Below are 26487 nucleotides of genomic sequence, written 5' to 3' on the forward strand. Positions count from 1 at the left end.
CTCCTATTCAGGCTCAGGTTGCTGGCTGACCGGAAAACTATATTCACCTTTAAGGAGCCAATGAACTTTAGGCCAGCAGTGAGCAAATTCACCTTAATGATTTGCATGATGAAGATAATGGCACACTGAAGTCCATCTATCAGTTCAGACTATCCGAACATAGTTTTGCATGTACTTTGTACCCTGCATTAGAATTTTCAATGGTCCTCATTTTATTCTCTTCCTACCAGTGCAGAGGCAGTCCATTTTTTTTCTTAAATTCTTTCTTGTGATTCTTTCAGTCCAAAGAATATTTTACAGAGAAGACAGACAACAAGTGTTTAGGACAACATGAAGCTCACAGTCTATTGCTGGTCACTGATGTGTTTGATATTAAGATCACAAGCTGGAGTTGTGGACGACTTCTCCCAAGTAGATCGCTGTAAGGATTTCCTTTACATGGGCACTCCACCACGAGGTTACCTCAGTACTTCCCTAAAGAAGATCTGCCAGCGCTATGTGGACAAGCCTCGCTTTGTTACCCTCTACGACCCCCAAAAACACATCCCCATATATTCAGCATACACCTTCAAGAAATCAGATGGGGAGAAACGGGTCGACATTCCCTGGATGTTTGAGCCGCAGGTGAGTGTGTGTTAACAAAAACATGATCCGTATATTCTGTATTGTTCAAAAATTTAAGGTCTGTTTTTTCTATTATTGTTTTTATTTAACGAGGATGCAATAAATTAATACAGAATTTGCAATGCAAAAATGTAGTAAAAACTTTCTGAAAAAATTATTTATTTGTGGGGTTTTTTTGGAACATTCCTGTGTGACGTATCACGTTTCCACAATAATATCAAACAGCATAATTGTTTTCAACTTTGATAATATAAAAAAATGTTTCTTAAGCATAAGAAAGCAGCATATTATAATGATTCCTAAAGAATCATGTGACACTGAAGACTGGATTGTCCATTGTCCACAGGAATAAATTATATTTTCTCACATATTAAAATAAACTTTTACTTATATCAAATTAAAAGCTGCCTGGGTGAGCATTACACCTTCTTTCCATTCTTTCAAAAACTATACTTTTTAATGTTTACATGACTGTTTATTTACAATAATCAAGTAAATAAATAAAGAGTCTGCTTCAATACTAAACTGGTATAGTTGAATGTTTCTCTCCTGAAATGTTTAAATGTGATCTGGGTTAGGTTCTGAGAATCTAAACCCATCTTAATCTCATGCTCATCACCTGCATTTTTCATTTTGCACAGCTGGCAACTGATAAAGGAAGCAGTAACATGGAACCCTTTCCTCAGTCTTCCTTAATGCACAAAAACTTTGAAGACACGCAGGCTGTATTAGAAGACTACGTTGATGTAGTGCAATATGAACGTGGCCAAATGAGCCCCGATGAGCATCAGGCAGACCCGCTGGACAAAGCTGCCACCTACACACTGACCAATGTAGTTCCCTTGATAAGGGAGTTCAATTTTGGTCCCTGGAGCACACAGGTGGAGGTTACCCGCAAACGGCTCAACAATTATTGTCATGGAAAGGCTTATGTGATCACTGGGGTGACAACATCAGGTAATATGATCCGACGTGATAACCTAGATCGTGTGGCCATCCCAGAGTTCATGTGGACAGCCTACTGCTGCTCAGATTACGATCACAATGCTCCCTACTCAGAGCGGTATAAGTTTCCAGCGTTCGGCGCCTACGGTCTTAATGATCGCGTGAACAACCACATGGTGGAGGTTCCTATCAAAAATCTGGAGAAGTTCCTCAAGGGCAAAATGGAGGTGGACAAGAACTTCCAGATCTTTTACAGTGACTGTGTGTCAGATGCGTAAATATTAGATGGGGATAATAAACCAATCCAATGGGTTCATTATCATAACGATGGCAGACACTATATTAAACTTAATACAAAAGAATATACATTGCATTTGTGTGTAATGAATGGTAATATTTTAATTAATCAAATTATAGGAATAGTTCTCTCAAAAATTTTGTCATCATTACTCAACCTGTATAAGTTTATTTCTTTTGTTGAACATATTAAAAGATATTTTGAAGAATGTGGGTGATTGGTGCCCCTTAACCAGTAGACGGCCAGTAGATGTTTGGTTCCCACATTTTTAAAACAACTTCTTTTGTGTTCAGCAGAAAAAAAGAAACTCATACAGGTTTGAAACAACATGACGGTGAGTAAATACTGAAAGAATTGTCAATTTTGCATGAGATATCACTTAAAGCCATGTAAACCATTAAAAGATACAAGCTGATATAAATTACTTGGGGACAAAAGGTTTCAGCTAGACAGTTTCATTTCTGATCTTTACCCTTTATTAGAGCCTAGATGTTAGTTTGTTTAATACCATGCTGTACTTCCCATCTGTAAAGCTAAAGCACATTTTGGGTAGATTAATGAGATTAAATGATTATAAATGTAAACCGAACAGACAAACTTCAGGATGCTGTTAACACTTCAGTCTCAGCTGTGAAATAAATATTAAAATAAAAAAGTTGCATGCGGTTCATTTATCAGTTCTTTGTCATGGTTTGATATTCAAATACTTTGCTCTTGCTGTGACAGCTTTGAGGCACAAGTTAATACAAGAAAGAAATGAGCATGGATGTCAATGCCATTTTCATTTTGTTATTTTAATCATATGATTGGGTTAAAAGAGAAAAATTACTAATTTTGCACACAAGGCCCAAAAAAACTGCATTTTATAGGATAGTTCACCTAACAATAGTCCTTGTTCCACCCGTATCTCTGGATTAAGTCAATGCATATTGCACAGGGGAGAAAAACCAAGTCACTTCTTAGCAGTAAGAGAGAGACAAAGATTGTAGAAAGAGCACTGTTCCAAAGAATCCACTCCCTAGATCCCATATTTGTCCCCAATTTCCACCAAAGTTTGTTGGATCTCAGAAAGACTAGGTGGGTGTCTGTGGCTCACACTGTGAGCTTGATTAAAACTCAACCATGAAGCCATGGTCTGAATAGTCCTGTATCCACAACCCCAACCTCTGTCATCCTTGCCGTCACAACCATAATGATAATAGAGGCAGTCTCACTGAGCATCTGTCACAGTCTGGAGATGGCTGGAGATGGCGTTCTTTACTAAAGCATCCTTCCATGTTTTGTTATTGGCTGTCATCGGAGTTTGTCCACAAACATGTCTACCCCAATCTACATACTCCGTTTTCTTAGGTGCCCCTCTTTCCATGTCTGCACGTGTATATAAGGGCCGATAGTTACCGTTCAAGCACTATAAATAAATACAAATGAACGTTTCATGTGGTTTCATCGCTTCTTCTTCTTCTGTGGGTTTATTAGAGAGTTGCATATCAGCTTTCAGTTGAAGTGATTTCATTTTCAAATCTATATTCTGTTCTTAAGATCACAGTATTTTAAAACAGCCTTTATAATTTTACCTGATCCTTGATTTGTGATTAATACATTTCTGATTGTAAATTATTTGCATCCAAATGAGTTATTTTATTAATTAATTTCTTTCCTGCTCATACTGTTTCCTTTACTTGGCATGTTTCACATAATCCTGTGCTATGTTTACCTTGTATATAAAAAGTTATTATAAGTTACGGTATCGTTTGTCAACTCTGTTATGGACATATTAACCAATGTGTAGAAATAACAATAAATCATAACAGGAAAAATCCTTCGTTTCATTAGACAAAACCAGTTCTAAGATAATATTTCACCTATGCTTTCCTTAAAAAAAAAAAAAATATATATATATATATATATATATTTATATATATTTATATAAATATTTTTTCATCTGATTTTTATTATATATATATACATATATCTTTATTTTTAATGTTTTTGCCAAAAACTCCCCTCGCTGGCATAAATGCTTAGATCACATGACACTACTGAAATCATGGTTAAAGCCTTTTAAATAACACAAAATTTGATCAATGAAAAAATCTGCTTTCCTTTTGATAGTGAGGTAATTTGACATTTTATGAAATGATTTCTGGTGTTAGATTAAAATATTTTCTTATTGAGAGCACATAGACTTTACAGTGCTTCGGATCTTAACAGTGAGTTGTGGGAGATAATTCCACTTATTTAAAGGCAAAGTATGGTATGGTAACAGAGTCGACGCAAGATTTACAGACACGTATTTTTATGAGAAAATAGTCTTTTTTTTTTTTTTTTTTTTTTATATAATGTTGTAGAAGGTAAATGACTCTTTAGGGCCTTTATAAATAAAACGAAACGAAACGAAATAAAACGTTTCTAAAAGAAAAGTAAAATATATATTTCTGATTACACAGTGATATATGATGAGGGGAAATGCACTGACAAATTCGGACAACAAGAAATTATGATATTGTTTTTTTTAGGGTCTATGGTCAAAGCTTATGGGTCCGTGACGTGATTAATAAACGACTCGAAAACCCCGAACAATCATGAGATGAACTAATAAATTCTCTTTCCGGCTCAGACTGCATTGACTGAAACCGTAGACAGTAAAAGAAAACAGGTGAACTAGACAAATTTCAGAATAGAATATATAGAATGTTGCGCATGCGCGACTGAACGAATCACTCGCCCACGACTCGTTCTTCCCGAGTCACATTAAAGATTCGTTCAAAATGAACGAATCGTTTAAGAACGACCCATCACTAATTTGAATCTGAACACTCAGTCAGCAATTAAACAGATTTTTCACTAACACACAACTTAAATTGGATCACTTAGAGACGGACATCACTTAAAGTAATAATAAATTGCAATTCAGTAGCCTAAGTGCGTGAAAAGTTGAAGCAGTATCGTTATAACCGTTGAGTTCCTTCGAAGACGGACTGGCAGGCTGATTCAAACATGTAAAACTTTTTGAACATTTCATCAAAACAACTGGTAAGGTCTATTGATTTGTTAATTTATTCCTTTGTACGTGATTCGAATTTCACTTTTCGCGCTGTGTGGTTGTTTTTTGCAACTCACTGAAAGACGCTGTGCATGGTCATGCAACTCTGATAAAATATTTCTGCTGTATTTGGGTTAGTGCGGATTTCCCATTTACAGTTACAGACATACGTGCACGTCATTTGTTAGTGTTCACTTTTAATTATTTGATAGACCAACGCTACTTTGGCGTCATCGAAGGTTAACGCCCCTTTTTTGGGGAAAACAAACGGATTCCTGATACAGAACTCGCTCCAGGGACCTTTTGTTTTTCATTGTTTCTGATGTGTACAGGCCTGTCAGACACAATTACAAACAGATATTGTATAATAGTTATATTGTTTAGTCCTAGCCTGCGAATATTTGAAACTTAAAATCAGTTAACAGCCAAGGTAGCGTGCCTAATGAGAGCTAACGTTAATCACGTAGCTACTAGCAGCTTGTATTTCTAACTACAACAAAACTGTCAATAGCTTAAATGAAGTGAAATATGATCCAAGTAAACCACCGACTCCTCTTGACATGGCCTCATCGTCTAGTTTATCATACTGTGAGTATGTTAATGACAAAAGTAGGCTACTTGGTGATTCCACGAGATAATGGTAACGTTAGATGTCCATATTTGGCCACTGCGTGGGGTTATTAATCCAGTTTTCGACCATTTCAAAGGGAAACCTCTGTAAACACCGTATCCAGTAGCTTCATTAAATACCTCTCACGGTCCTTGGCCGGCAAAGAGAGTGTGTATGTTTCTGCCATTTTTGCTATCAAGAAATTAGAGCGAGTTCTGTATCAGGGGAATCCGTTTGTTTTCCCCCAAAAGGGGGCGTTAACCTTCGATGACGCAAAAGTAGCGTTGGTCTCTGGAATTTATTATTAGGAAGTTGTTGATAATTATTGAAATTATTTAATTTTTAGGATGTTTAACAAAAAGATATCCTACATCCCCTGATTATGCTCATATGCTGAGTTCATCAGTAGGGGGAGCCAGTCATCCTAAAATTAGATCCATTCTACTCTTGGCTTTGGAGAGCACTGCAATGAACTTTAATTTTTTCATTCATTTTCACTGTTTGGTTTTTACAGTGTATGAATCAGGTAAGCTACGTTCTGTTACATGTTTATTAATTAATTATAAATTTTGGTTGTGCAGTAAATGCCAACCTAGAGATGAATATTGTGTGAATTGAATATGTTGTATTGTTACGCATCGTTATAGTTGCTAATCGATTGTCCAAAGATCATGTTTCTCGACTAATGCATTAAGGAATCATATATTTTACATTTTATTTGTTCCCCTAGTTTTATTATTATCTTAACACTTTGATTGTAACTTACATTCTTTTTGTTTTTCAGGCAATATCCACACGTACACTGTATTTTTATCAGTTGAGTTTTTCCTTCTTTCATTAAAAAAAAAAACCTACATTCACATGAAAATGCAAAAGCATGCTATGAAGCACTGTCAAGAGCATGCCAAGCAGGTGACAACCTCAAAGCCATGTTGCCCAATCAGAAGCCTGAAAAAGTTTATAGTAGGCAGAGATAACAGAGCATGGACACAATCCACAATCTGTAGTTTCGCTGTGTATTGTACACGATAACACTGCAACCAGAGTTTAAAAAAATCTTCAACTGGCAGGAGTTTTCAAAAATGCTTGGTTTCAGTGACCTGGTGCTGCGTTTGTGTGGATGCATGGAAAAAGCTCCAGTTTTGAAAATACCTGTGTTTGTGTGGACAGGGCCTTAGTTGTTTTCTTATGGACAGAAATACTAATCGTCCTCTGTCCATTTCCCAAGAAAACAAAGACCTCTACAACCAGAGAAGCAACACTGGCAGAAGTAGTATCATTACAGAGGTAGTATCACACATTACTCTGCTTATAAAGGTTTCAAAGCAGGAACAATCCCCAAAATATCTCTGGATAGACTGGATGCCATTGTCGCCAGAAAGAAAAACAACTTGTACGAGGACAAACAAATGGTATGGTAAACACAGCTGTTTTGACCTATCATGTATGTTCATGCATTTAGCTGCATGATGAACTTTATGCATGATACGGCTTTATGTTCATTTAATCATTAAAATAGATATCCTGTTTTACATAAAAATGTCCCATGCCATTACCATTTATAGTCGGCCTATTGTGAAACGGTAGACATTTGAAGCTATACCACCCAGCTATACAACCAAATATTTATTTTTGAAATAAAACACAGGGATTAAGGTTAAAATATTTCATCAAAATTAATATTATAGTTTATTAACAGTTGGCTTTAGTGGATGCATATAAGATCCATTAAACTGAAAGGGATTTCAACCAAGGTCAAGACACAGCAGGTAGATAATAGAGACACAGAAAAACATGTATAAAAACAGATCACAAGGTCAAAGAATAGACTACGATAAACAATGTATGATAAGGGATACGTGAATGCTGGCTTGAAATGTAATGTTTTGACTTGAGATAGAATAAAGATGAACACTTAAGATCAGACACAAATCTGGAGATGGAAGAAATTCCAGAACGAACCTAAATATCAGGCCCCTGATGCAAAATACCGTAGTTAGAATGGAAAGAATAAAACCCTGTTCCTAAAGAGGTCACACTGTTTGTGGGCGTGTAGTTATGATTCAAGCTGGACACAAGACTGTACGGAAAACTGTAGGTGAGTGGAGGCTTGGCAGGGTCAGAACATATTACACTGTTATTGCATGCAACTTTTCAGAGATTTTATTGCGAATGTGTACATTTTTATTGCTTAAACATTGCATGCTAATAGCATAAAGGAATTACTAAGTTAAGTGTTGCCACTTTTTGAAAATGTTTGTTGCCAAAACCTTACTAAGCTCTCAGGTTTAACATTTTCGTTGATGTGTATTGTGAACGTTTCTGTAATATTATGTAAGACACTTGTGACTGCATTACTGTCTTCTCTGTTAACTTCAGCAGTTTTTTTAATTACTGCTGTCTTCATTCATGAAATGACCTCAGGATTTCTTTTTGTCCACTGGCAATTTGTCGGTCATTCTCTAAATGGTTTAACTGTGAATTTGGCATAGTGACATGATTAGCATGTGTGTGCTGTTTAAGACTGGTTACACACAAGATTGTCAAATAATTAAAAAATGTTCTTTTATTTATTAGCGTTGAAGGACATGTAGGCTATGTGACTTTATGCACAGCATGTTTTTTTGCTAACTGAAAGTTTTCAAAAAATGTTCAGTGACTATTTGACATCTGCATTTTACATAAAATCAGTATAATTGCACAAATAGCACATAATATGCATTGGGGGTAAAATTAAGCTGGTGAATGAATGATGGTTGTTTGATATCATGTGAAATGACACTGACATTTATTGAAGACATTTTTTTATTTGAATGAAGAGAATAAAAAAAACAGAATCAGGTTATGATTTATTGTTGAAGGGCTAAATATAATTAAGATTTCTATTGTTTCTGCTTGAGAGAGAAAATATCCTTATATGCTTACAGCCAGAAAAAGCTGGTAGTCTATCATTGTAAAGAGCAGATTTTATCAGTAAATGAAGCTCTTTCCAGTCTATTAAAATCCCAACACCTCCTAAAGAGCAGTGTGATATTTATAGCTGAAGATGAAGGGTTCAGGGCGAGAGGAAAGGGTCTTCCTGAAACAATCAGTCAGGTTGTTTAAAACAGTAGAGCCACCAGCAGGCTGTGTGTGGGAGAACACTGCCATATTTGCAGGTTTCCTCTTTTGGCCTGTAGTTGAAACAGAGTTGGAGCTTCACTTTTTAATGCATGCATATGTAAATTAAAACCAACTGAATTTAAGTGTCACATGCTCCTTCACAAATCATTTTAATATGCTGATTTGGTTCTCAATTATTACTTGTGCTTAATGATTATTTTTAAGGGAACTGTAAAAGATTATTTGATGAATAGAAAGTTAAAAAGAAGAGCATTTATTTGAAATAGAAATCATATGTAAAATTATAAATGCATTTTTGTAAATGGCACTTTCCATTGATTTAATGCATCCTTGCTGAATATAAAACTATTTTTTTTTTTTATGACACGGTTCATAAAATATTTTGCAGTAAAAGCGGTCTTTAACATTAATAATAATAATAATAATATTTGTGCCAAGTAAGCATGTTAGAATGATTTCTAAAGTATGTAATTGCCATCACAGGAATTCATTATATTCTAAAATGTATTGTGGGCTCCTAGGGTGAAATTATGTTTTATTTGCCACTAAACAAAACCACAAGAGAGGCAGAGGGAGAGTTAACCAAACAGAGGCTTTTATTCAGCCAAGAAATATTGAGGGTCCAAAAAGAAATCTAAATGGAAACTTAAGTTCTTCCCAGTCTGGGGTATCTTCGTTGTTGGTGTTCACTATGTCCGTTCCACACAGGGCCACCTTAAAATGGGAGACAGAGCATAGGAAAGGCAGGTCAGTAAGCAACATGTGACAAAATTCACCCGCTTTGCTCTTCAGCCAGTTGTCTTCGGTTACTCTTTTGCTTGTCTAGACCATCCAGAGGCTTTAGCACCTTCTCCTCGGGCCGCTCTCTCAAACTGAAGCAGAGATCCTACCTTTATGATGACCTCCATTAGGTAATCATTGACTGCAGCTGTAGGTGGTTCCATGTCTGGAGGGTGAGCAGGTGGAAGTACTCATGATTGATGACTTTTCGTAGCCGGGGCCTGCTCCTCTGGTTTGGGGTTTCTCCTTCCCACATTGGCTTGCCACACATTCCCCCCCTCAACTCCAGGCTATTACCAGGAGCGACCGACCAAAGGCACTCCTCCCTTCGAGACAGGGCATCCACATTTCCTTGCAACTTTCCGCCTCAATGCTCTACTCTGAATCAGAAGTCCTGTAGAGCCAGGAACCAACGTGTGACATGAGCATTAGAGTCCTTTGCGGTAGACATCCATTTCAGAGGAGCATGGTCTGTAATAAGGGTGAATTCTCTACCCAGCAGGTAATATCTCAGCTTTTTGAGAGCCCACCTGATGGCCAAACATTCTGTCTCAACTGTGGAATAATTGCGTTCATGTTTGAGTAACTTACGGCTGATGAACGTAATGGGATGTTCCTCTCCATTTCTTTGCTGTGAAAGGACTGCTCCCAAGCCCGTCTCTGAGGCATCAGTTTGGACAATGAAAGGTCGTTGGAAGTCTGGAGTTAATCAACACTGGGTTCTCACCTAGGGCCTGCTTAAGAGAGGAAAAGGCCTGTTCTACTTCAGTAGACCAGACGACATGGTGAGGTAGGTGGTTTTTGGTCAAGTCATGTAATGGAGCTGCCAGTGTTGCAAAGTTTGGGATAAACTGACGGTAATATCCAACCAGACCCAGGAATGTCTTTACCGGTTTCTTTGTTACCGGTTTTGGCCCCTTGGAGATGGTGTCTTTTTTTTTTTTGTGGTCGAACATTACCACGTCCAATGGTGAACCCAAGATATTCTGCCTCTTCCAATCCTAATTTGCATTTGCATTTGGTTGGGTTGGCCGTAAGGCCTGCCTCCCGGAGGGCGCTCAATACAGCCCGCGATCTGCTCAGGTGGGAAGACCAGTCAGCACTGTGAACCACAATGTCATCCAGGTAGGCGGCAGCATACTCCTGATGGGGTCGAAGGATCTTATCCATCATTCTTTGGAAGGTTGGCGGTGCCCCGTGGACCCCAAATAGTAGAACCCGGTATTGAAATAACCCTTCAGGAGTGGAAAATGCGTTTTTTTCCTTGGCCTGGTCAGTTAAGGGGACCTGCCAGTACCCCTTAGTCAGGTCCAGAGTGGATACAAAGTGGGCTGACCCCAGGCTCTCAATGAGCTCATCCACTCTGGGCACTTGATAAGCATCAAATTGGGAGATTTTGTTCAATTTTCTAAAATCATTACAAAATCTTATGCCGCATTTCCACCAAATTACCCAGAACATTTGTACCAGGAACACTTTTTCCCAGGAACTTTTTCCCCCCAGACCTGTTGCTTTCTGCGTTTCCACCGCGGTGTAAAGTACCGGGAAGATTAGGCAAATAGACTGGTGACGTAGGTCTGCGCGCGTTTCTCAATACAAAGTACGCTTATTTTGGATGTCCATCCTCCTCGGTAGTTCAGACTTTGTGCATTCGTCTCGGGAGTGTGATGTCCGCTACGACACAAGTCCGGTAAATCTGTAAACAGCAGTGTACCTGATAACTTCAGTCAGCTGACCATGGCTACTGCAATTTTCCTCTCTGTATATTTACAATAAAACTAAATAGGATATCAAATACCACTGCCTCCTTTCGTTTTCATAACATAAGAACAGCTGCATAAATGTACTTAGTTCAGGGATATATATATACACACACACACACATATATATATATATATATATGTATGTGTAACGATAAAACAACTCCATACTCATCGGGAAGAAGGAGGCGGGAACCGGCGCACACTCAAAACATTTTAATAATTGAAAAATAAACACAAAACAGCGCACCAGCCCCTCACGGATGACTGGTGCGCACAAAATAAAAAGCAAACATAATGTCCCAGGCCTGGTCCTCTCTCGTCCTTCACGGTCGTCGCTCCAGTTTTATATCCTTCCATCTCCTACGTGGGACTCGAGACAGGCGGTGGGGCGCAGGTGCAGCTCATCTCCAATCACTATACCTGGCCTCACTCCTCGTGCCCACGTCTCTCGGCCCTGCCCCACTCGTCACAATATACATACATACATAGCCATTACAATGAAACAAAATATTATATAAATTTGCCTTTTTTATTTTCATTTTAACATATAGATAAATTGAATACAGACCAAAGAAAACCTGTTAGATTTACCCCGCAGCTGAATTATATTTTATGTTTAACCACTAAAGAGACATCAGAGCCGAGCTGACGGTCTCTGAGATCGGCGAAACACATTTTTAAATAGGCGCTGTCTTTATAAATAAACCACAGATTTGAGTTTTAAAATAACTACCTTCTTGCCTGAAATACTTTTAAAATTACTTTTCATGACACAATAAAAGTAATATTTTTAAAATGTAGGGTCTTGCAGCTAAGTGGTGCCAAACTGCCCAGGCCTATCCCTATCAAATGCCTCCACTTGGGGGAACTCAGAGAAGTCTTCACCATTAGAGGGAGTTTCTGCTTCATCTTCCAGAGGGATATTTACTACACCACTTTCTGGGGTCACTGACTCCCTCCCTGACTGCTGATCTGAAGGTGCTGCAAACACCCGGAAGGACTGAGGTTTTTCAGTACTTCGCTTAACACGGCTTTTAGGGCTTGGTCAGGTTTTTCTGGGTTCTAGAGGCCAATAACGCTCATACACTGGGCAGTCCCTGCCTAACAGAACTAGTACTGGGAGGCTGTCAACCACCCCATCTTTGAGAGTACATGCTCCTCTGGGTGTTATCATCTCAACCTGTACAGTTGGGTAGCTCTTCTGATCTCCATGAATGCAGGACACCACTATGGAGGGGCCTTTTGGCCCCAGTGCATATTCAGGCCGAACTAGGGTAACCACACTTCCTGAGTTCAGAAAGGCTTCTGTGTCTTGGTTGGCCACTCTTACAGGAATACGGGGGGCTGTTGTCTCTTGGCTTGCCCAACAGGTCATCCCATAGTGACATGCAGAGGGCATGGATTCTTCCCTTCCTGGACAACCCCAGGATAGGTGACCTTCCTGTCCACAGGAGTAGCGTCTTCGTGGGGTATGGCTGCTGGTTGGTGTCCAGAGAGGTGGGTTTGGGTTCTGGGCTAGTGTTACGGACCTTGCCAACTAAGAGTCCCCCTGTTTTTTTGGTGGCCCTCCTCTGGTACTTGAACGGCCCATTCTCAATGGATCCTGACGATTCACTTTCATTACCTCAACTGTCACTTGATGGTTTTCTAATAGGGCTGTCAGAGTTTCTACATCAGCAGGACTGGTTTTTGCAGCATAGCGCTTGGCCTCAGCTGGCAGGGAGCAAATGCAATGGTCCAGCACAATCCTTTCCACCACTGAGGGGCCTTCCCCTGTAGTGAGCCAGGCTTTTGTCAGTCGGATCAGTGTGGCGATTTGAGATCTAACTGGCTGGGTTGGATCAAAAGTCCATGCGTGAAAACGTTGGGCACGAGCAGGGAGGCTATGCCCATAGTGGGACAAGATGGCCCGCTTTAACTTCACATAATCAGCTGCATCTTTAACAGGTAGATCCTGACAGGCTCTTTGGGCTTTCCCGGTCAAAAAAAAGGTTCCAATAAGGTGCCCCAGTCTTCTTCAGGCCATTTCTCTCTGACGGCAGTTGTCTCAAACACCTCCAAATAAGCTTCAACATCATCATCTGGAGTCTGCTTAGTAAGGACCCTCCCTGGGTCTAAGGTGGCCCTGGTTTTGGATACGATTTGACACATCGTGGTAACTGCCTCCCGGAGGGCACCCATCTCCTCCCTCTGTTTGGCATGGTTAATCAAGGCATTAATGGCAGCTTCCATTCTGTCCTTATCTGGGTATCTTTTTGTGGCCACTTAAGCCCTGACCTCTATGCCCACATTCTCCACCATATGTGGGCTCCTAGGGTGAAATTAGGTTTTAGTTGCTACTAAACAAAACCACAAGAGAGGCAGAGTTAACCAAACAGAGGCTTTTATTCAGCCAAGAAATATTGAGGGTCCAAAAAGAAATCTAAATGGAAACTTAAGTTCTTCCCAGTCTGGGGTATCTTCGTTGTTGGTGTTCAATATGTCCGTTCCACACAGGGCCACCTTAAAATGGGAGACAGAGCATAGGAAAGGCAGGTCAGTAAGCAACATGTGACAAAATTCACCCGCTTTGCTCTTCAGCCAGTTGTCTTCGGTTACTCTTTTGCTTGTCTAGACCATCCAGAGGCTTTAGCACCTTCTCCTCGGGCCGCTCTCTCAAACTGAAGCAGAGATCCTACCTTTATGATGACCTCCATTAGGTAATCATTGACTGCAGCTGTAGGTGGTTCCATGTCTGGAGGGTGAGCAGGTGGAAGTACTCATGATTGATGACTTTTCGTAGCCGGGGCCTGCTCCTCTGGTTTGGGGTTTCTCCTTACCACATTGGCTTGCCACAGTATTATAATAGATTATAAGACTATTTCGCAATATTAAATTTTTTTTATATTATAATCTTGAATAAGAATAGTTTTAACCATATTGTTATCATTGTTTACTGCATTTATTTGACAACAATAAATTTAAATACTGAAATATGATTAAAATAACTGTTTTCTCTTTTAATATATTTAAAAATATTTATTTATTTTAATATGCCGCTGTGTTGCCAAAACATCTTACTGATGATAAAATCTTACTGACCAAATGTGTGTGTGTGTGTGTGTATTCTATGTAAGCATAAACTATAAAGAGAACCACTAACAGTGCAACAGTCTGAAAGAAAGCTTTACCCGTTGAACTCAAGATAATTAATTCAGGATGCCTCTTATTCAGAAACAATAACTTCCGACAGGCCACGTTAGTGGCTCCAACCTCCCCGTCCTCTATTCTATTATGTAAGTTTCCTGTCTTGTGGCGCGCCACTGGACCTCAAACAAGGAGACTAATCTAGCTCTCTTTCCATTCAGGAATAAAGAGTCATTCTCTCTTACTATGCAGGTCTCCTTCTTATTCTCACCCACTGTCTTCATCTCTGCAGTGCTTCTGGTTGTCTTTGTTTTCTAGTAAAAAGGGGAGGGTGTCCTTGGGTCTTCCTCCCACACATAACCCCCTTCACTTTTTTTTAGTCATCCCAATTTCAATGACAGGGTCCAAGCCTCGGAGTCACCATGCCGAGACTCCCCCGCCCTCGCCCCCTCCCCAGCCATCACACATGTTCCACAGCACGTACCTTGTCTCTCTTTGCTCTCAGTTTGGCTCAGGCAGAGCAAACAGTAGTTTGATCAAACAAGACGGCAAATGATTTAGAAAGATTTAGAGCCATGACAACAAACATGGTGTCTGTAGGCAATACAAGAACTTGTCTACGTGTGTGCAAACACCTTATTATTGTGATGTTTACTAAAACAGAGGAAATAATAAACGGTGATATCCAAACAGTTTTTATGGCTTTGTGAGCTGCAAAGCATGATATCTATCACAAACAGTGTAAGCGATACAGAACTTGGCTGTGTGTGTGTGTGTGTGTGTGTGTGTGTGTGTGTGTGTGTGTGTGTGTGTGCGCGCAAACAATTTATAATTCTTATTTATTGAAACAGATGAAATAATATACAGTGAATGTGTGTTATATCTCATGGAAACAGGTAAAGATATTAGAAGCAAATATAGAGGGAAAGATATTATAAGTAAAACAGCAAAGAGGTTTGAGGTTATTATATTTTATAAACAAGAAAAAAACTATTCTCATATTGGTGGAAGCTTTTAAACAAATAGAGAGACCTTTATCGATTATCTGTAGAATTGAGAGGAGTTGGGCCTCGTACATGTACTTGGAATCATATACATTGTACAGCTGTTGCCCAAACAACTTGTATTCTGTCATCCTTTAACAAATAGACCCGCCTGAAAGAGCACGTGAAATACATGTGCTGCACGTAAAAAATGTATTCTTCTGTTGATGCACTGAAAGGAAACTTATTTAAGACTGACTATTGACTAATGAAACAGATATATAATTCAGCTTAGTAATTTTTGACTGTAAGAAAGAAAAGAAAGAAAAAAGCCACACAAGTAACCTTTGTGCCTAGAGAATCCGTAGAGATTCTGTCTTGTGAATGCCCTCTAGAGATGTATAGATAAACTTTATTGATCCCTGAGGGTAAATTCAGTAGCTTTGAACTCTGTACACTCTTTGTCTTCTCAGTGACCCAGTCTGTTTTCCTGGATAGACTCCCTTTACCTTCCTGAATTACGCTACTCTGCGCCAATTATATTTAAAAACTTCTGAAGTGTAATATTCCTGATGTTATTTGTGATCCACAAAACCAGCCATGAAACCACTTGAAAGCTAAACAAATAAGCTTTCCATTGATGTATGGTTTGTTAGGATAGGACAATATTTGGCAGAAATACAATTAAAAAAAAAAAAAAAAAAATCTAAATATTGCTAAAATCGCCTTTAAAGTTGTACAGATAAAGTTCTTAACAATGCATGTTACTAATCCAAAATTAAGTTTTTAAATATTTATGGTAGAAAATGTACTAAATATGTTCATGGAACATGATCTTTATTTAATATCCTAATGATTTTTGGCATGAAATAAAAATTTATCGTTTTGACCCATATGTTGCTATAATATACCCGTGCACAACCCGTGGTTTTGTGGTCCAGGGTCACATTTGTCCATTTGCCAGACAATATAAAGTAGTACTGATACTTTTTCTCCTTAATTTTAGACTACACCTGTCAGAACCAACATCTGAAACAACTTCCAGGGATTCCAAATTTGAGCTCCACATAAAGTTAACACTTGAACACAAGGTTTCCGAAAAGGGGTTTTCACAGGGATGCCAGAGAAGAACCATTTTGGGTTTCCCGAAGGACATTTCAGTAAACCTGTCTGAAACAAACAAACAATTTATTTTCTTAGTGTGAACAGCATTAGAATAATCTAAATAGCCTTTTCCCCACTATAAAGAACCTTTTGTTGAATGGAAATGTTCCATTAATGTTAAAGGTTCTTCATGAAACCAAAGATGCCGTTAAAGGACTTTTATGTAGTAATGAAATGAATTACAAAATATGCGGTTCATGGTGGTTCATGATGTTTCAGTTCCCCTGTCAATTAATTAATATAAATGAGAAATAACACTTAACAAACAAAATCTGGAAAAAAAAAAAAAAACACATAATTTGAAGGAATTTATTTTTATAAGGGTTTCACTAGTATTTTACATTTAACATTGCAATGCATTGTGGTTTAGAGTTAACACAAATGTCTGTAAAATTAATGGATGATGTCCCATGCAATCAGCTGCCATGTATTTTATTTAATTATTTCTTTTTACAGTGAAAGGTGGAGTTAATGTGGTGAAGGGAATCTGCTGATGATGTATACATCTTTATTGTGATTAACTTTAATTTATAACTTGGCCTATAACTAAATGTTATGGTTGCAAATTGACCTAAAATGATGAAAGTTTAGTTGCTACCTGAATGTCACCTATTTATACTTTACTTTTTAACATCTCTAAAGATAGGCCCCCTGGTCTTGGATGGTTGCAAAACCGTAGTCATTCATTTGAATTACCTCCTTGTTGGCTTGAGATCTCCAAGCTATAGGTTACTACTGGCATACAACATGTTATCTAACTATATACACATATATTTAAACAGGACCTAATTCTTACCAATTTAAAGGTATGCTGAATGAATATGAAGAACTGCTTATCAGACCCTAAACACAAGCAAACATGAGTATTGTTTCATTTCTTTGTGTTACCTCCCTTGTTTGGAAGTATACAGTGGAAAATTGAGCTAAAAGATCATTGTAAATTGCCTTGAGAGGAAGCTCTTTGCTGCGCTATTTACTTTGAGAAAACTTATATTATGTGAGTAACAATGAAAGACTAATCCTTTCCAAAACAGGAAGTTGATCTGATAACTATCACGAGACAGTTATATTTGATTTTTATTTTCAAAGTCATGAATTGAAAATAAATAAATACGCATTACGGAACCGATGAGTGCTGACAATACCTTAAAAAGCTTCGGTTGCAATTAATGGGCAATAGACGGAGCTATGGACGAAACGGAGAGGATCCTGTAAGAACTGGATTCTGAGATGCAGATAACCAGTGAGTAAATTAAACGGCTTCAGTCTGTCTTTTTTTTTTTATCCCGCCTGAAGTTAAACATTTTTGTAGCAGTCTGATGCGAGACAAGTCCATTCTCCACCTCTTTCTGAACATTAAAGAGAGAGGTCCACCTTTTCTGCTAAGTCGCGGTGCGCTTTCGTGGAGTGAGGGGGAATTTACATTCATAGAAAGCTTGCCAATAGGGTGCTGCACAGCCGAGCGGATCGCAGTACGTGCTCGTGGGAAGGGACGGTGTCATTGTATTTGATCGCGTGTGCGTCCCACAGAGTGCTTGGAAGCAGCGCGCACTGGATGCGTCTGTGCTTGAGGCTATCCATGTCTTTTGTGCCACCAGCTGAGCAGGCTCTGCGCGATATTTATCATTTTTAATCATGTGTTTGAAAAATGCCAAGTTGTTTTGCGAATGTTTCACGGTTCAGGTAAGATACGCTTTTATCAAACTGATTCTTACTGTCTTAATGTGCATTTAAAAAATTCATTGGCGAGTGAAATTCATACTGAAAGGAATGAATAGCAAACAATATGTTTAACGTTGTTTATACAGCATGCATTGCATTGAGAGGAGAGCCAAACAGTCCCAAATCATTTTATTCTGACACTACGAAAAGTGAACACACGAAAGTGCGTCGGGATAGTGGTATCACTGCAATTAAAAAAATGCATGTAGAAATAATAACAATACATTGATTTAAAACTGTAATTCCCATTGTGCTCAGTCACATCACTTTTTTAAAGATATTATTAACCAAGGAAGTTAAGAGCTCTCAGCTTGCAATCTATTTGTGTTGGATTTTCCCATGCATGACCTAGCATCTTTATTAAACATGAGTTTTACATTACAGTGAGAGCTGAGTCAGTGTAAAATTGCTGCATCATCAAAAGTTGGACTTGCAAATTCTGTTCTGAAATGACGTCTCATGTAATGGGACAATGACTTTGCAGAAAAATCTCAATTGCAGATCAAGGGATGATCACACATGGCTTCTCCCATGATTTTACCTGTTAGAAAAAAATTATACTTTCTATAATTTCTATTGCCAAAATACACTTTAAAAACTTCGAAAAAATCTTTATTTTATTGATGTAGCGGATATTTATTCATGTAGTCAATGTATACATGCTGAAATTGAAATATTGGTTTGATCTAATAGTTGTAATTCAAGATTTCACTCTTTTTTAATAAGTAATTATTTATATTATTTATTATATGTTCTAACCCAGTAAAATAATGTACCATTCTAAAATTCGGGGGTCAGTTGGTTTAAAAAAAAAAAAAGTTTACATTGTTCCACACAAATCCAGTTTCACAAAAATGAAGCGCATGTTGTTCAAAACACCCTGAATTTTTTTTTATCACAATCTACACAGTAATGTTAAGCAGAACAGCTGTTTTTAACCGTGATGATAATAAGAAGAAATGCAGTAAATCAGCATATTAGACTGATTTCTGAAGATCATGTGACACTGAATACTGGAATAATGGCTGCTGAAAATTCAGCTTTGTCATCACAGGAATAAATTACATTTCAAAGTATATTTAATTTAAAATAAGTTCTTTTAAGTTGTAATAATATAAACACAAAATTACTGTTTTTACTGTAGTTTTGATTAAATAAAATACAATGTTGGTGAGCATTAGAGACTTCTTCTGAAAGCAAAAAAGTCTCACTGATCCTTAAACTTTTGAACAGAAACTAAAACAAATGTATATATGGGGGGAGGCAACAGCATCCATGCATGGTGGTCTCTAATGTGACCTGTAGTAGCTGGGTCACTATGAGAGATGGAGGTGGAGGTGGGGGCTGCCTAAAATAAATAGAGCTCTGTGCTCATATGTTGAAGTGGGGAGGCCACACGTAATTAAATTACGTGACTGTGAAATGCTGGAGTCTTGGTCAGATGGGATATAGGTCTAGTTCCTGGAAAAGCTGTTCGAGATGGTCTGATTACATGGTGGACGTGCGTTTTGTAGCATTCAGACAGTTCTTAGATTTTCGACAGGTCATGGTGTCAACAGAACTTCTGTCGCCTTCGTGACGAGACACCATTCTCTGCCAAGATCAGCAGTAAAGTCATTTGTCAAGCTGAGGCCAAAAGTGAGATCACATCCACTCATCTAAAAGTCTAAAGGAAATTCTGATCATTGATATTCTACACTAAATTTTGACCCAACCTGGAGTTCTACATTACATGTGCTCAAAATCAGAGCATCTCCAGAGGGTACATCTGCTTTGATAAGAGACCTATTGCGTCATAACCCACTAAAGCTGAAAGACTGCATTCAAAGACATAAATGCCAGAATATCACACGACTGACTACATAGAATGAATACTTATTCATGCAGTACTTATCTGCCTTAAACTGTGTAAAAAGTGTGTCTTAGGAAGCAATAGGAAGAGATTAGAATTACCATTTGTTGCCACTGCAAATATGTATTTTATCGTTTAATTTCTGGTTCGACTCAGACCTTAGGTTTTACACAATCTGACACGCATGTGATAGAGGATTAGATGCTGCAGACCAGACATACACAAACACTCTTTCTGTGTAATCTGTCTCTTTATTCCAGATAGCACGGTGTGGGTGTGTCTTTTTCTTCATGAATAGAATTTTCTGCTTTTTTCAGGGAATAATGTTGGTGACTTGTATCTTGGTTATGATATTTGGTGGTTTTAGTTAGTTCTTTACAGCTATCGATTTATTTATCTTAGACCGAGAATGCAGTCAAATGGTTATTTACAGCATGCACATGATGGAAATCTTTCACTTTTACAAATTGAGACATCTTAATCTTGAAGAGCAACAAGGAACAGAGTGGCACTTCATATTTTAACTGGAAATCACAGGACCTAAAGACCAGGTCACACCAAAGATGATTACTGTAATTATAAATATTTAATAATGGCTCTAATTCTATGAGAATTGGGAAGTTCGCACCATAACTGTAATGATAACCACACAGAAGAATAACATCATAGGAATCACGTTCAAAGTTATTTTTAGCTGATGAATGATAAAATATTGAGGCAATCATTGAAATCATTGAAAGCAACAGATATTACTGACATGACTGAAGCATGTCCATATAATAAGCAGAACATTATCGTGCACTGGTGTGGATGTAACTGTTATAGTTGTCTTAGTAGTTATTATTTCTTGTTGTTAACATTGTGAAAACTGCTAGCTGCATGAACACGTGCTGGACTACAGATGATAAAAGGTGCTTAGTTAAGATGCCAGATGAGCAGAAGTACTTCATATTAATACAAAATCACTTCATATACCTCTTTACCTAAACATAGCAGTGCTCCACCTTGTGGCAAGTCTTGTTACTATGCGTTAAAATCACATTTACTTTAGTCTCTTTAAGATAAAATCAAAGTCAGGTTTGTTCTTATTTTTAAGTAATAAGTTGTATTGTTTTTTAGTGAGTATATATGCTCTTAAATATTTGTCAAAATGATATCAAATACAACAAACTGAGTTATTAAACATAAAGCATAATTAAACTTTAATTACAAAATTCTTCAATTATGATTCAAAGCAATTTGTTTTCAACATTTATATATTTTATATAGAAACATTTTGTACATAATAATTTTTTACAATAATGTTAATATTTGTTTCTCCTCAATTTGTAATATCGTATTAAAGTGTCATTACAGTTTGACACTGATCTTGATTTGTTGTATGCATGCCAGGACTCTTTGCCGTACTGCTGATGGTGCTGGAGTGGACCCGTCCAGGCCTGTCCTCCCCATTACGCCCCATCTGTGACCTGCGCGTCCTCGACCATTTCATTAAGGAGGCTTGGGATGCAGAGGCTGCTATGGTGAGAGACATGCACATGATGGCTGTAATGTTATAAACACGTTTCATTGTAATTCCAAGCAGTTCACTTTCTTTCTTTCATCTGTGCAATTCTTTAGCACATATTTGCAATGCCAAGTGTGCAGTCCGTCCTCTTCACGTGTGCCCTCTCTAGCTGTTTCTGAACACTTGTGAATGACTCCTTACCCACTGAAAGAGTTCCCAGTGAATACCACATGACTTTGAAATAAATGAAGCTGGATAAATTGTCTTCTGTAGAACTGCTTTATAGCTAAATTTCATAACAGATTAACTTTGCAACACATGACACTGTTATTGAAATTAATCTATTGAAAATAATGACACTGTTGCCTTCTGTAGATCTTCTTATAGCTGAATTAAACTTTTAATATCTTGATTAACCTAGCACAAGCTGAATCAACAATCAACTCACACTGAATAATCCCAATTCAGTAGCTAAATCATGTTTCCTAATTAACTTTGCTAATACTGACACTGTCATTGAATGAAGCTGAGCTGAATAATGATGCTATTGTCTTTTTGGAGCCGTTTTATTGCTGGCGTTGTATTTGTTTCATAATTTAAGGGGTTTGCAACATTAATACTGTTATTTTCTTGTGTAGGACTGTTATGCTGCTTTGAAACAATTTCTGTTGTGTAACGTGCTGCATTAATAAATGACTTGAATGTTTTTGCTATCACAGAGAGCGTGTAAGGATGCTTGCAGCATTGCAACAAACTTCACTGTTCCTCTGACAAGAGTTGATTTTGATGTCTGGGAAGCAATGAATGTAAGATTTTAATATAATATAGATGAATATCTTAAAAATAATGTGGTTAACACATTCCTTTCTGAATCTATTCTGTATGTCTCTTCAGATAGAGGAGAAAGCTCAGGAGGTCCAGTCAGGCTTACACGTGCTGAACGAGGCCATCGGCTCATTACAGGCGTCTAATCAGAGTTACGTGCTACAGTCCCACGTAGATGCCAGTATTAGCAACATTGCCAGCATCAGACAAGTGCTGCGAAGTGTCAGCATACCGGTGAGTTCATACAGGTCACTTGGAGAAAGACAAGTCTCTTATAATCAACCAGGGCTGCAGTTAAAATGGATTCAAAACAGTTATATTGTGAACTGTTTTCTAATATAATATATTTTAAAATATCTTTTATTCCTGGGATGTCAAAGCTGAATTACTCCTGTCTTCAGTGTCACCTGATCCTTCAGAAATCATTCTAATATGTTGATTTGTTACATTTCTTATTATTATCAGTGTTAAAAAAGCAAACAGGTTCTTTGTAACTTTTTGTGTTCTTGCTGAGTAAACTTTTGAACCATTGTGCTTTAGAATGACATTTTCATTAGCAGAACCAAATTGACATATACTTGCATGCATTTGGCATGTGCACAGTGCATTTAAGTTGTACTTTTCATTCAATATACACAAATTATATCAGCTTCTCTGTTTTCTGAGAATCAAACCCTGTGACGTCTTGCTCTCCCACTCAAGCTACAGGAACAGGAAACTGGATGTTATGCTAATCAAGTGTAGTGTACTACCAACTTTTGTCAACTTCAGGAAGAAAGCATGTTCGTCACATTACGGTGATTGTGTCGTTGTGTCGTAGTGCTAGATAAAAACAAGCAGAGGCTATGGGACTACACTCTCAGTGGAAAACAATATAGAAATTAAGAAATAAAATGGAAATTAAGCATTGTGTTGTGTTAAAGGAATAGTTCACCCAACAATGAAAATATGCTCAGGACATCCATGAAACAGATACGTTTTTCTTTATTGGAAGAGATTTGGAGAAATTTAGGATTACGTCAATTGCTCACTAATGGATCTTTTGCATTGAATGGGTGCCGTCAGAATGAGAGTCCCAACAGCTGATGATATCCCATTCACTGCAGAGGATCTATTGGGGAGTAAGTGATGTAGTGCTAAATTTCTCAAGTTCTGTTCTAATGAGATCTGAGGTCGAGTACATTCTCCGCAAATTTAAAGTAAAACTTAATGGAAAATGTTCCAGTAGAAAATCACCAGTAGTTTTGTTACAGATTGTGTTTTTTTTCTTCCAGTCAGTATAGAAAAGTTATTCAGAATTTAAAAGCATGAATATGAGAGTTTTAAATATTAGTTGCACTGCATTATTACTCTCTAAACCATTTCCCTCTGTCCCTCAGGAATATGTACCTCCTGCCAGCGGTGGAGAAGACGAGGAGACACAGAAAGTATCATCGATCTCAGAGCTGTTTCAGGTCCACAGCAACTTCCTGCGGGGAAAAGTGCGTCATCTGCTTGCCAGTGCACCTGTCTGCAAACAAGGTGTCAGCTGATAGACAGTTTTGAGCAAGGGCCAAACTAATTGGAGCTCCTCGTATCAGGAGGGCAGGATAATGGGCTATTACAAAGGATATGTTGCTGAGGTTTGAATGACTGGGAGTTGTAGCACTTTGAAAGATTTACTCACAAAGGGAAAAGAAGACATCCCCCAGAATGCAAAGCGCCCGCTTTGGCTGCCTTTGCAGAAAATCAACCAAAATCAAACCAAACGCAATCATGAAACTTCAAGAAATCACTCCTCTTTCCCCACATGACTGTTGGCACTTGCCCAGCTCGACTGGGAAGGTTTATCTGGGACTTTTTTTCCAAGTGTTTTGTATTGCTTATAAAATTGTCATTATTTATATAGATGATATTTCTTAGAGCTGGAATCACTTGCTTTTGCAGGTTCTTTTCTGAAGCTATTCAAGTGAAGACCTCTCTTCCTCCATTCACTGTGTCCTGAAGCACCTCCAAACATTGAACTGTTGATAGAGAAGCCTATTTATCAATATTAAATATGCACTGTAGGTTTTTATATTCATTTCGGTGTTACGTCTGTGTGTGTGTACATATGTGTGACTTTCGTGAATGCTGCAGGGAATGTTTCAAGCTTCGGGGAGGAAGGCTGTAATGCTGAATTCTTACGGGTCAGTTGGGGTGAACAGGAAGAAGGACTAGATTGCTGCTTGTGTCGGGGGAATTGGAAGCTTTCGTGAGAGCTGATGAGGCTTTGCGTTAGCTCATGTCTGAATTACGCGGTCCTGTGCAGATAACGTTGCTTCCAGGAACAATATTGATTAGTGTGTGTATGACGAACATCCTGGCCTGCTTCCACTTTACGCACGACGCTGCATATTTGCCTTTGGGAAATGATCGTAAGGTTGACATTTTGTTTCTTTTTTTTCTGTATAACTTGTGTTTTTCGTAAATAGCCTGTTTTTTTACGTCTGTCAATCAGTCTCCGTCTAGATGCAACAAAGTATGTTTGTAGATGTTTTTTTTCCTGTTGTTTTGCTGTTGTGTGGTTCTTTCATCACAATGTCATTTGGTATTCAAATACAAAGTACTATTCTTAGCTGAAAATAGAAATGCAAAAACAAGGAGAGAGGAAGTTTTTCTTTTTGTCTTATGAAGCATCTCTGCTGAGAATGTCAATAGACTGCTAACAATTCTGTAAATACATGTGATTCAAATGTGAATCTCGAAGAATTTGATGAGAAAACAAGTACTTTTTTTAGCTATGAGAGAGAGAACTAGGCATACATTATGCCTTAGACATTAGGATTATAAAATAAGTACTGGATTTTTGTCATGTTTCCACTGAAAGAATTTAGTCACACCACTAAATATTTTTGAAAACCCTTTTGTGTCATTCCTTTTCACTCTACTTGCTACCAAAATATCTGTTTTTTTAGTTTGGTCATGAATGGCTGGACAAACATTTTGATACAGTATACTTAATAAAGCAAATCTGATCTATTACTGACCAGCCATCGGATGTCACCCTCTGCATCTTTCAGATATATTTAAGCTTAGCTGTTCATCCCAACCGTGCTAACATGCCATCTCCATTTCCCAGTCAGAAAGTTATACATATTAACATTTTATGGCATCTGTGCCCCATATTATCGACACACATTTGGTGAAAGCAGACCCTTGTCAAATCTGTCATTATTAGCCAATAGCATTTTAAAGAGGAAAAATATAGGTATTAAGTTATAACTTGAAATCATTTATCCTTAAAATAGACTATAGCTATAAACAGAAAGACGAAAACCACTGGTAGGTCTAACAATGTCTTTTTACTTTTCATTTAACTGAGCTTTAAAACAACTGATGCGTGATCTTTTGGTTACAAGTTCACTACATTAGAAAACAAATACATAATCTGACATATAATTCTGAAGGTGGGAAAAATATATGATACGGCACATTTCCTTTCTACATTGTTTTTTCAAATGAAACATTTAAGAACACCACAGCATTTAATTAAATAAGCTTCAGGCCGAACCAGAACAGTCATGCAAAATAAAATAGACATCACCTTTAAACCACTCACACATACCACGAACATTTCATGATTGTTTATGAAGTCTTTGAGGTTGTCATTTGTTGTGTTAATACTTATACTGGCTCTATGGGTTGGGATAAAACACCTTGATGTGTATTGCGGAGTTATTACGGGTGCGTGTGAGCGGCTCCGCCGCCTCATCCGGGTCATCGGGCTCCAGGTCATCTATGAGCTCTACGGTGGACGTGTTGGCCGCCAGCTGCAGCGCACCCTGGCTGGACGTCTGGAGCTGCAGGGCGATGTTTATGGCCCGGTTGATGGCCAGTCCCAGGCCGTGGATGCAGATTTCCCTATGAGCGTCCAGAAGCTTCTGACACCTCGCCAGCTGGGCCTTGAAGTCTGTTTTCATGTTGACGTAGACGTCGTTCCGTCGTTTGGGCAGTTTGCGCGGCAGTCGCTTGCGGAGGGTGAACTCCATCGGGTCCATCTCAAGCGTTGAGCCCTCTGGGGCGGGCACCATCGGGTTATGGGCTACAGAAGCGGACATCGGCTGCGTGGCTCGGCCATGTCAAATTACGGGAAAAGCTCTG

The 26487-nt window shown here is 38.2% G+C and overlaps 2 protein-coding genes and 1 pseudogene across 5 annotated transcripts; 2 read left to right on the forward strand and 1 right to left on the reverse strand.

The window, feature by feature from the left end:
• Positions 1 to 330: 330 nt before the first annotated feature.
• LOC113081071 (endonuclease domain-containing 1 protein-like) lies at positions 331 to 1924 on the forward strand. Its single transcript, XM_026253113.1, has 2 exons — positions 331 to 624; positions 1266 to 1924. Exons 1-2 carry the CDS (start codon positions 331 to 333, stop codon positions 1845 to 1847), a joined length of 876 nt encoding a protein of 291 aa, XP_026108898.1. The 3' UTR covers positions 1848 to 1924.
• A 2835-nt stretch (positions 1925 to 4759) lies between these two features.
• LOC113081079 (erythropoietin-like) lies at positions 4760 to 24361 on the forward strand. Of its 4 annotated transcripts, none has more exons than XM_026253127.1 (5): positions 4760 to 4900; positions 21426 to 21556; positions 22260 to 22346; positions 22435 to 22599; positions 23745 to 24361. In XM_026253127.1, the coding sequence occupies exons 2-5, from the start codon at positions 21446 to 21448 to the stop codon at positions 23895 to 23897; spliced, it is 516 nt and encodes a 171-aa protein (XP_026108912.1). In that variant the 5' UTR covers positions 4760 to 4900; positions 21426 to 21445; the 3' UTR covers positions 23898 to 24361. The 4 variants fall into 4 exon arrangements, with proteins under 4 accessions (XP_026108912.1, XP_026108909.1, XP_026108911.1 ...); XM_026253124.1 differs by lacking the exon at positions 4760 to 4900 and adding an exon at positions 7528 to 7618; XM_026253126.1 differs by lacking the exon at positions 4760 to 4900 and adding an exon at positions 17608 to 17702.
• A 421-nt stretch (positions 24362 to 24782) lies between these two features.
• LOC113081080 (ribonuclease P protein subunit p20-like) lies at positions 24783 to 26464 on the reverse strand (annotated as a pseudogene).
• Positions 26465 to 26487: the final 23 nt, after the last annotated feature.

Source organism: Carassius auratus, unplaced genomic scaffold (genome assembly GCF_003368295.1).
Source record: "Carassius auratus strain Wakin unplaced genomic scaffold, ASM336829v1 scaf_tig00033084, whole genome shotgun sequence".
Classification (NCBI taxonomy): domain Eukaryota; kingdom Metazoa; phylum Chordata; class Actinopteri; order Cypriniformes; family Cyprinidae; genus Carassius; species Carassius auratus.